This window comes from Mirounga leonina, unplaced genomic scaffold, assembly GCF_011800145.1.
Source record: "Mirounga leonina isolate KUSES-001 unplaced genomic scaffold, KU_Mleo_1.0 Mir_82, whole genome shotgun sequence".
Classification (NCBI taxonomy): domain Eukaryota; kingdom Metazoa; phylum Chordata; class Mammalia; order Carnivora; family Phocidae; genus Mirounga; species Mirounga leonina.
Genome location: NW_023270825.1, coordinates 386,044 through 396,909, shown reverse-complemented (window position 1 = coordinate 396,909; position 10,866 = coordinate 386,044). Strand labels below are relative to the sequence as shown.

At 66.6% G+C, this 10,866-nt stretch overlaps 2 gene segments (V, D, J or C); both read right to left on the bottom strand.

Annotated features, from left to right (window-relative positions):
* The window catches only part of LOC118002583, a 22,046-nt gene that overhangs the window by 2,874 nt on the left and 8,306 nt on the right, over positions 1-10,866 (bottom strand). Inside the window, 5 exon segments of the C gene segment in view lie at positions 2,783-3,094; positions 3,273-3,368; positions 3,574-3,642; positions 4,955-5,044; positions 5,279-5,578. Coding sequence covers positions 2,783-3,094; positions 3,273-3,368; positions 3,574-3,642; positions 4,955-5,044; positions 5,279-5,570 — 859 coding nt within the window.
* Positions 8,956-10,866, bottom strand: part of LOC118002581 — a 9,138-nt gene continuing 7,227 nt past the window's right edge. The window contains 2 exon segments of the C gene segment in view: positions 8,956-9,178; positions 9,269-9,384. Of these exon segments, the coding sequence occupies positions 9,170-9,178; positions 9,269-9,384 (125 nt within the window).

Sequence of the window (10,866 nt, the reverse complement as noted above, 5' to 3'; positions counted from 1 at the left end):
GGCTCGCGTCCCTCTGTCCCCCGTGCCCAGGGTGGGGCTCGCGTCCCTCTGTCCCCCTGTGCCCAGGGTGAGGTAAGGTGGCCGACAATGTTCTCTTTGTAGGAGCCAGGTCACCAGCTGGACCTCTGTGAGTCCCTAGCTCTTTAGTGGCTTTAAATAAGCATGGTTTATAGAATGTATGTGGTGTTGTCTATTTGTTCCTGTGGGCCTGACAGTCCTTCCTCATCTCCTACATCCTAACTGAAGGCTCAGAAATCCCTTTGTTGTGGAGCAAGGCTGGGCTGAGGGGGACGGCTTGCCGCAAGAGACCAGCAGGGAGGGCACTGTTTTTAGCGGGGGAGGGCCCAGGGTGGGGCTGAGAGAAGCAGAAGGGCTGGAGGTCCGGGCGCTGGAGAGCCCCCTGACTTCTGTTTGTGGGACCTGGGCCCATGCAGCCCTCCTGCAAGACGGGAAGCAGGACCAGGTCGGGGGGTGTTATTTTACGGTGATCCTGCGGAGCACAAGTGTCCCCCAGTCATCGTGGCTGCCCGTGAGCCAGGCCTGTGCTGAGCATACTGCTGTTGGGGAACAAGGGGCTGTGCTGGGCGGAGACAGAGGACAGGCCTGTGGATGCAGGATGCGGGGAGCCTGGGGGTCCTGTGAGGAGAGTGAGCAGGACCCCCAGAAGCAAAGCCTCAGCTGCAGTGGAAGGAAGGAGGGTGCTCAGCTGCAGGGGGGACGCGGCTGAGACCCTGCTGAGCCGTGGAGGACGGGCTCATTCCAAGGGGCTGCGGTGGCCTAAACCGGGGGAGTGGTTCCAGCCGCCCCCACCTGGCTGGAAGAGGGGTCTAGGAGATATGGGCAGGGCCCCAGCTGCCTCCCTGAGCAGCCCTTGGTGGGCTGCTGAGGGCTTTCTCCCTACTCGCTCCCGGGGGCCCTGGGGGCACGCCAGGCCCCTGGCGTCCTCTGCAGCGCATCCTGTCTCCAGAGTGTGTGACCCTGGCAGGTGGATGTACTTCTGCCCCTGCAGGAAGATGTGGCATGTTTGGGCTCTGGAGGCTCTGAGTCCACGCTTGGGGACGGGACTCACGGCTGCAGGTGTAGGGAGAGGGCTGGGCACTGGGGAGGCTTGGCCGTCCCCGCTCGCTCGCACGCCTCCATGCACTCCTGCCCTGCTCCATACGTGCTCGCAGGGGCAGGTGCTGGGCGAGGCTTGGCTGAGCAGCCCGGCAACCGCAGGCATGGATGCCACGGTCCGGTGGGGGGAGCGCTGGGGCCAGGCCCCCTCATCTGAGCTGAGCCCTGCCTGCTGGGCTGTCCTGCCTCTCCACTGCGGGACTCTGTGTGCTCTGGTGACCCAGAGTCTGCAGCTGGGGCTCGTGCATGACGCAGGTCAGTCTCCAGCCTTGACTGAGTCTGTCCAGGGCGCTCGTCTACCCTCACCTGTGACCTCAGACCTTGGAGAGGCCGGGTCTGTGCCTGGGGGCAGCTGGCGGTATCACGGTGGAACCCGGAGGAGTGTCAGCATGGACTTGGCCCTCAGGGAGCCCAGAGGAGGGAGGATAAGCAGGGCCGGGAGGCTGCTCTGGGGGCCAGAGAACACATACCCTGGGGGCATGAGCCATGACAGGTGGCCCAGCGCAGGGGGCACCCAGCGGGAAAGGGGGCAAGGCCGAGAAGACAGGCTGAGGAAAAAGGGTCCCCGCATAAGTAGGCAGACAGGGCCTGGCACCGGGACTTTGGGGGAGGCCTGAGGGGGCAGAGGCAAGCGGGCCGGGGGGCTGAGGAGCCGCCACCTCTCTGGGGCCCCCATGGGCTGCTGCCCAGCAGGCTGCCAGCACAGCCAAGCCTGGCTATAGGACAGAGTAGGGCCAGCGCTCTCATCGGTGGGGGGATGCCCAAGGCAGGGTCTGGGCTGTTGGCGGGGTGTCCCAGCTATGGAGCCTGGCACAGCCTTCCTGCATGCCCCCCACATTGCTGCCGTGGGCCTCCACTGGGCACCTTCCCCCTCCCAGCACCCGGCGCCCAGACCGCCTGCTGCCCCTCCATGAGCAGGAGGAGGATGGCATCCTGCTGCCTGCTTGGCCTAAGGTGTCCAGCACAGTCCTGCCAGCGCCTTGCCGGACCAGGAGGGGGCTCTTGTCAGGGTGCTGCCCCGTGACGGGGTGGCAAGGGGGTCTGACGAGGGCCTCAGAGGGGACAGTAAGCCCTAAACTTCCACCATGAGCCCCACCCTGGCGGGCCTCCGTGCCCTCTGCCCCGCAGGCGGCCTGCAGTCGGGGCCCGTTGTGGGCCTGTGCTGGTCAGATGTCCACGGGCACCGAGACCAGCTCCCACTTCTGGGCGTATCTGGCTCCTGAGGTGCCGGCTGTTCTCCCAGACCACTGGGGGGCCTGGGGCTTGGGGAGGCTCAGATGCCCCTGGAAGGCGGTGTCTGGGATGACCACCCTCCCCAGGGGCGGCCCCTGTTCTGCGCCCAGCGGTGCGGCGTATCTTGGTGGGGTAACGGCTGTTCTTTGGGGCCTGGCGGGGGTGACAGCCGCCTCCCACCCGTCCTAGTCCAGCACGTGGTGTGTAGACATGAGGACAGACTTTGGGGCGACAGGTGTCGGGGCATCCAAAGCCCACCCCAGACGCCGAGCAGAGCCGAGCAGGCCCGGGTGGGGAGGTCCGGGTGGGCGTGCAGCCCTTGGCCACAGCCCCAGGACCCAGCCGCTCAGCTCCTGGGGGGGCTGCCCCTCCGCCCCTGCCCCGCGCTGGGAGGAGGCTGGGACGGGAGCCCTCAGGCCCGTGAATGACTCACCAGTGTCCAGGCTCCAGCTGGAGTTGAGCAGCTTCCGGGAGGCGTCGTGCCTGACCACGCACGTGTAGGAGGCCGGGCCAGGGTCCTGGGCGGCGAGGACACGCAGGACGCTCCAGGTCTGGAACGTGCTGCTCCCAGGCTGGGCCGTGGGGCGTGCAGTGGCAAACCCAGCAGGGTCCACCTCCGTCTGGCCCTGGAGCCAGGTGAGGAGGATGTCCGGGGGCGAGAAGCCAGACACCTCACACAGGAGCCAGGAGGCCACCTGGGGCACGGTCAGGGCGCGGACGGCGAGGCAGCAGGGCGCCGTGGCAGCTACGGGGAGAAGCCCGGTCACGCTGGGGCCACCTGAGGCTGGGCGAAGCTGGGCGGCCCGGGGGGCGGGTCCCCACCCCCTTGGTGTCTCCTTGTGGGAGGAGGGCTGGGCTGGGCAGGGGGTACGTGTGCAGGGCCCCCAGCCACCCCGTGTCCTGGGCCCGGGAGTGGGCCTCACCGTGCCCTCCTGGTGCTGTGGGCGCCACCTGGGAAGGCGTGCTGGGCTGGCTCAGCGTGCAGGAGAGGCTGGGAGGGTGGGTGTGGTTCCCGCAGCCTGCCAGAGGACCGCGACCTCGGTCAGCAGGCAGAGGTCAGCGGGGGCCCTCGGGCAGCTGGGGATCAGCCTGGGGGTGGTGCTGTGGGCAGAGCCCCCTTTGCTGCTTCCTGGCCTCCTGCTGCCGGGCTGGGGGCTTGCAGGGCAGGACTTCCCCAGGTTCCCCAGTCCCTCCTCCTCCCACTCTGTGCCCCAAGGAACTGGCCTCTGAGCATGGTGTCCACTGGGCTTCCTGGCTCCGTGACTTGCGTCAGGGTGTGGCTGGTGGAGGGCACTGCGGGGAGAAGAGGGGGTGAGACCGGCAGGACTTCTCGTCAGGGCCGTGGCCTCCCTGGGCCCCTCAGCCTTCCTGCTCTCTGGGGTCCGGACCTACCCGCACCCGCTGCTGGCCCCTCGCCAGGGCTCCTGCGGGGTCATCATGCCACAGTACCCTCTACGGTTAGGGTGAGGGCAGCCAGGACGTTATCGGGCCTTAGGTTTGGGACAGACTAGGCGCCCGCAAGTTTGTTCTGTAAAGGGCCAGATAGTAAATATCTAGGCTTTGCAGTTACATGGGGCTCCTGGGTCTCCGTTCCACACCCCCCCCCCCACCCCGCATCCAGCTAAAACAGCATTCCCAGCTTGTAGGAAACAGCTCTGGGCTGTGGCCCGTGCGGCCCTCTGGGGTGGAGAGAGCTGGCCTGTTCGGAGGGCTGGGCTCATGGGGTCAGCACGGCCCAGTCTGCCCCACGGAGCTCATCTTCCCCTGGAGGCCCACACAGCCTGCCTGCAGGGTCTCCCTGGAGCTCTGCCTGGGCCCGGCTCCCGGTCAGCCGGTGCACGTGCCCTGCATGGACAGGGTCCGGCAAGTACCCCTGCCCCAGGTCAGGGTGGCATTCGGCATCCTCTCCTTGCTGCCCGGTCCCCTCTGGGTCTGACCGGGCCGTGCTGAGCCGGGGCACTGGTGTTCGGAGATGGGGTGGTCACAGGTGCGGTGGGCTGTGGAGGGCCCACGGAGGGGCCACAGCCGACCACAGCCCCTGCCCCTCGTGTGGGCCTCACCAACGCCCCAGAGGGCTGGTGCTGGGGCTGCCCTTCTCTGTCTGCGAACACAGCTTGCTGCCCCACTCAGAGGAGCGAGCACCGGACCGTCCCCGAGGGGCAGGCAGGGCGGCTGTGACCCCACGTGGCCCTCGGACAGGCAGCCGGCTGGGGGTCACCTGCTGCAGGGACCCCTGGGTCCACTGTCCCGGCTCCTGAGCCTTCGGTGGCATGCTCTGTAACAATCAGGGGGCCAGGTTCCGCCCGGCTGGCCGCGTCGTCCACGTGTGCCCACGTGGGGCTCCAGGACAGGCTCACATCTGAGGCCTAGGGCGTCCCGCCCTGTGCGCTGTGCTCTCTGCAGGTGTCGGGGGGTCTCCTATTCACAAGGGGCCTGAGGGGGCATCTGCTGGTGCCCGCAGAGGGCCTGCTGTGCGGTTGGTGCTCCGTGCACACCTCCTCAGTGCCTGCCCTTCCCGACCCAGAGAAGTCAGGGAGGGCTGCCTGAAGGAGTCAGCCCAAGGGACAGAAGGCAGGAGTGGGCGTGCTGGGGTGGGGGTCCTCACCTGGGACCCTGGCAGTGCTGGGGGCTCTGGTGGAGTCCTCTGGTAGGGACGGCCTGCGAGTCGACCGGGAGGTCCTCACTTCCCAGGACGCTGAAACCGGAGGGAGAGTCGGGGGGATCAGACGGTGCATGCACGGTGGCCAGGAGGATGGAGGATGGCGGGAGGGAGGTGCCAGTGGGCTGCACGGTGCGGACTGGGCCATGGGAGGCCCCACACTCGGCCACAGACTCTGTCTTGCACGCTGGGCCCAGGTGCCCCGTCGTCCTCGGGGTGCAAGGAGCGGGAGACCCTGAAGGCCGTCCCGGGGGCCTGGGGACCACCCACCTGGCCACTGGATGTCCTTCCGCAGCTCATTGCTGGGGGGGCGCCCCCCCCTGACGGTGGCTCTGCAGTGGTGTGGGCCCGGCTTCCAGCTGGCCATCAGGACGGACAGCCGAGTGTGCCTTTGCGTCCCCAGCACTATCAGGGGGGTCTTCTGCCTCTGGTCCTGCGCCCCGGGGCTCAAGCTGACCTGCACTGACTCTACGGAGGGTCCTTGTGCCAAGCAGGCCAGGCCTATGAGGTCGCCTTCATTCGGGGCTTCACATCCTGAGACCAAGGGGAACAGATCCGGCATCTTGGAGTCTGGAAGACAGACGGGGGTTGTGAGGCTGGGGCCGCGGAGGGAGGGTGCAGGGTGCAGGGGGACAATAAAGGGTGCTCCCCCCGCTGCAGAGCCCTTGCTGCCCTGGTGGCGGGCCCTGGGGCCCTGTGTCCCCCCCAGGCCTCCGGATGCTGGCCCTGGGCCGTCCCGCAGGAGGCCTGGGTCCCCTTTGCCTGCAGAGGGGCCTGTGGCTGGACTTCTGTGCGGTTCTGGGACGAGCGGGTGGGAGCAGACGCAGCCGTCCCCAGTGACTGCCCCCGGGGCTCTGCGGCTTGGGGTCCAGGCCCGTGAGTGCTTTGTTTTCACGGGAGGCCTTTGGCCATGCCTGGGCTGGGGTGCAGGCTGCCCTGCAGTGTCTGGGCCCATGGGGCTGTCACTCATGGACCCTGCGCCCGGGGGAGGCAGGGCCCTGAATGAGATTCCCTGGCGGGCCGGCTCCAGTCCCCTTGTCCTCTCCCTGGGGGCCTGGCTGGGCAAGGGCGGCCGAGGGAGTGCGGGGTCCCTGCCTTTGTCCCTGACGGCCCCGCCGCCATTGTCTGTGGCCCCCGCTCTGGGCCAAGCCCCCGGGCACCACGCTGCCATTGCTCAGATGTGCCCGTTCTCCAGCCGGCCAGCCGGGCTGCCACCTGTGGCCGCTGCATGGGCCCCCTGGGGCAGGACCCACCTGTGCGCTCTCCCAAGCACCTGGCCAGCCTGCCCCTGCCTTTTCCTGGGCTTCCCCGGCAGGACTATCTCCCACCCACGTCCCGGGGGCCCCCACTGCCCGCACAGTGTCCCCGGGTTCCCTCGCCGTGCGGGAGACGCCAGGCGTGGGTGGGCTTGTGGGCCCAACTGCGTCCTAACCCCCATGCCTCAGAACGTGACCTCCCTTGGAGATAAGGTGCTAGGGGGTGAATTAATAATTCAGTGAGGTCATAGTGCCAGTATGCCCGTCCTTGCGAAAGGGGACACACGTGCTGTGTGCAGATGAGCTGGGGGTCGGAGGGATGCGCGGCAGGAAGACCAAGGGTCGCCTACGGCCGGCAGCCGCCACGCTGCGGAGGCGCGAACCCCCTCACCGCCCCAGCGGCAGCCTACACCCCCCCACCCCGATCTCGGGCTCCCAGACCCCAGAACGGAGGAGAGATGTATGTGGTTCCGGCGCCCGCAGGAAACAAAAGCCGATTTTGGAAGCAGAGTGGAGTGAGCTGCAACAAACAGCTAGAAACGTGGACGTGACTTTGGAACCGGCTGACCGGCAGAGGCTGGTGTTGGAGGGGCACGTCAGAAACAGCCAAATTGTCCTGAAGACTGTTGGTGGAATTCGGTGGGAAGGGTGACTCTGCCGAGGATGCGGAATGGGGGAGCTGGGCCGCCGGCGTGTCTGGGCTCGGAGAGTGCCGGCCGGGGGCACTTGGCTGAGGAGCCGTCCACACACAGTGCAGACGGCCCGGCCCTGCTCGCCGCTGCCGGGAACATGCGAGGCGGCCGCACGCGGAGCCACAACTAGGAGCCTTGGGAAGGTCTCTGCGGGTCTGGCCGGGCACCTCCTGCGGCGGATGGCGCGTGTGGTCCCAGCAAGCGTCAGAGAGGAACCAAGAGCAGCCATGTGGTTCCACAGGAAAGGCGCCTGGAGGTGGACTCGTCCCAGGAACTGCCTGGGATGCCAACAAGGTTTCTGAGAATCTCACGTAAACGCGCCTGCCCGACGGAAGCAGAGGGCGGCTCGCACTGAGACGGAGCCGCGGACGCAGAGGCCGGCGGGGCTGCCAAGGGGGGCGCAGAGGACCCAGGCCTCGGGCGCCAGCTCGGAAGACAGAGCCTGGCGCCAGGCGGATTCTTCCGGAGCCTTAGCACCTAATGGGGAGCACTGCCGGACCTGGCCTCTCTTGCTTCGGGTCTCTGCCTGCCGGGATGGGCCCGTCCACCCTGCACCCCGGGCTCAGTCACACGCATGTCTCGCCTCTTCCCGATTCAGCTGATTTTGGACGCAGGGTTGCTGCTCAGTGGGGTGATTTCGGGAGTTGTTCAGTGAAGTGTTTTGCTTGGGAAAAGGACACGAGTTTCAGGGGCCGGGGGTGGACGGTTACGGCTTAGATTGTGAGCCCTGGTTTATGTACTGAAATCCTGCCACCCCAGTGCCCCAGAATGGGCCCTTGTTTGGGAACAGGATCGTGGAGGCTGAGACCCTGATCCCACCCGACTGATGTCCTTATCAAAGGGGGGGGGGGTCTGGAACATGCGCACGGGGGCAGACAGTGCGGAGATGGCACCTCCAAGCCCGGGGACGCCAAAGATGGCGGCAGCCACCAGAAGGCCTCCTGGAATGGACTCTCCCTCCCGGCCCGGGGGCCCGGCCCTGCCGACACCCCCATGGGACACCTGATGTCTAGACGATTGAATTTCTGTCATGCAAGCCCCCTGTCAGGGGTCCTTGGGCACAAACGCAGCGCAGGGGCCATCTTGAACTGACAGCCCCCCTCCCCACGGGCACAAGAGCCCACATCCGCGGCCCGCACCTTGTTGGACACCCCTCAGCCTGTGAGGTTGGGCCGGGGGGGGTCCGTGTAACCAAAACGAAGCCAGAGCCTCGAAGTGCCCCCCCCCCGGGAGCGCACACAGGGGACAGGTGTCCCGGGGACCTGCGAGCTGCTGGCCCCAACCCCTCAGCTGTGTGGGGTCTGTGCCTCCCCTCTCTGCCCTCCCCTGCCGCCCTCCAGACCTTCGCTGCCACCACTTCACGGCCTGGGGGCCCCTCCTGCCATCTGCACGGTGGCCGGGCAAGCCCCCCACATGGGTCCCACACCCCGCTTGCCGCGGTCCGCCTCCGCCATGGCTCCCAGGCCTGGCACCGCCTGCCCTTCCCATGCAGTGATGTGGACGCGCAGAGCCGTCCCCACCCCGCGCCGCTCCCCGGCAGGTACTCTCCTCACCGGTTCCCCAGAAACTCCTGCTGCCATCCACACAGTGGTCAGGGCGCAGTCCAACGGCAGGGTCAGCCCCCTGTGCTCCTGCCGGACTCAGTCCCACACACCCCAGGCACCAGGAAGCGTGGGACAAGCCCGTTAGGCGGCCGGACCGGCCGGGGATGGAGACAGGGACCGTGCATCGTGCGGTTGCACACAAACCCCCCGAGGCCCAAGCCTGGCTCCTGGGTCCCGCCATGTCCGGGAGGTCAGGCCTGGGACTGTGCCCAGCTTGGCTGCGTCCTTCAGCAGATGGGATGTGCCCGAGACCCTGGGTCCCACCACCGGGCCCCCTTTGCTGGCACGTCCTCTGGCGGGCTTGTGTGCAGACGGACCTCCCTTTCCCACAGGCCCTTGACACACACTCGACACACCGGGAGTGCACTTTGGGACAAAAAGCCTGCACAAGGAAGCAGTTTTTTAAGATAAAATATACATGTTTATTTGAAGGTGACATGCGTGACCATTGCAAAACAATGCTCGGAGCGGACTCGAAGACACGCAGCCGCGTCTTGGGGCTGGAAGCGGGAGGGGGCGACGTGGGGCAGATCTGAGGACCAGCTGACGGGCTCCGTGGGCTGCCCCCTGGGTCCACGTCCCAGGCCTCTGATGTTCTTGGCTGGCCGGTCATTTCACCTGCAGATGACAGACGGCGTGAGCTGTGTTCCCGCTGCCCTGGGCCGTGTGCGCCTCCCCGCCCGCCCCCCGGGCCAGCCCTGCGGCTACCTTGAACAGTGTCACCGTTGTGCTATAGAAGACGCTGAGGAGGAAGAGGACGATGAAGGTGGACGCCATGGTGTTCAGGTTCTCGAAGCCTTCCTCATCGGCACTCACCTCCCCCCCTGCAGGGAACACAGCACAGAGGGGTCAGGCCGCCCTGCAGCAAGGCCTGGCCCCAGAGCCGCCCTTGGGCCTCGGCTGTGCTGCCCCCGGGGGGCCAAGGGTGCGCGTGACTCCCAGCCCCACAGTCTCCTCCTCCGCACCCGCCTCGTGGGGCCCAGGGCTCCTGGGCTCGGTTGGGAAGCGTCTAAGCCAGGCGCTAGCTGGGCCTTGGCAGCCTGAGGCAGAGGCCGAACGTGGCCAAAGCAGAGCAGGGGTGACCCCGAGCACCTTGTGTGGGAGCCATGGGGTGGCAGAGAGCGCAGCAAAACAACACAGACACAGGGATGTGGCCGGGCTGGAGCGGGGCAGGGCCGCACGGCCAGGGCCGCCCGGAGAGAGGCAGGGAGCAGGGCCTTCTGCCGGCTGCGATCTGGGGTGTGGGTGTGCCCCTGACCACTGAGACCAGCGAGGCTGGCACGTGTCTGGGCCCGAGGGGAACCCCCTTGATTCCTAGTGAGATTCCTGCTGTCTTTCCGTTTCAGAGTGCATGGCTGGTGGGAGAGCCCGTGTGGGGCCCTGGCCGGCTGTCTGCCCTGCCAGTCCTTGAGGGCCAAGGGCTCAGATAGAACCCTGAGGCTCCATGGAGGGTGACACTGGGGTGGACAGGCTGAGAACTTTCAGGGGGGTCTGCAGCCCTGCATAACTGGCCCCTTTAGAGCATCTGGAGCTCAGGTTCCCAAGCGCCTGGGGTGCACAGAGGGTCTTGGGGGCAGCCCAGAGGGGCCGTGCTGCCTGTGGCTGTTGGCAGAGGAGATCCCACTCGGGCCCCTGCTCCTCTCTGCCCACCAGGTCTGTACTCCCTCACTCCTGCCTCATCTTCCACCATTTCCAGGGCTGGGTGTTTGCAGGGGCTCTCCACTCAGATCAGGCTCTCTGCAGCCTACCCCTGCAAGGAGGAGCCTCCAGGAACAGCTTCTCTGCCTCTGGGGCCGATGTCCAGGCACTGCCTGCTCTGTCAGCATGGGCCCAGCCCCATTCACCGGTGGGCACTGCTGCCTTCAGGAGCCTGGGCACAGGCAGGGGCTTCCCTTGGCTCCAGGCCCGGGAATGGTGGCCATGGTCAGAGTCCGGACCTCCAAGCGGAGACAGAGGGACAAGCAGAGCTTGGGCACAAAGCCCCACAGAAAGTGACACGACTGGACCGGGCAGAAGTTCCTGCCAGAGGCACTGAGGGACCACGGGTGTGTGGGGGCTGGCACCGTGTGTGTGTGTGTGTGTGTGCATGTGTCTCTATGTGTCCACATGTGGGTATGTGTGCACACGTGTGTGCATGTGTATGTGTGAGCATGTGTCTGTAGGTGTCCGTGTGTATATGTCCATGTGTGGGTGTGTGCACACGTGTGCATGTGTGTCTGTGTGTGCACGTGTCTGTATGTGTCCACGTGTGTGTGTGCATGTGTCTGTGACTGTGTGTGCATGTGTGTATATGTGTGCATCTGTCT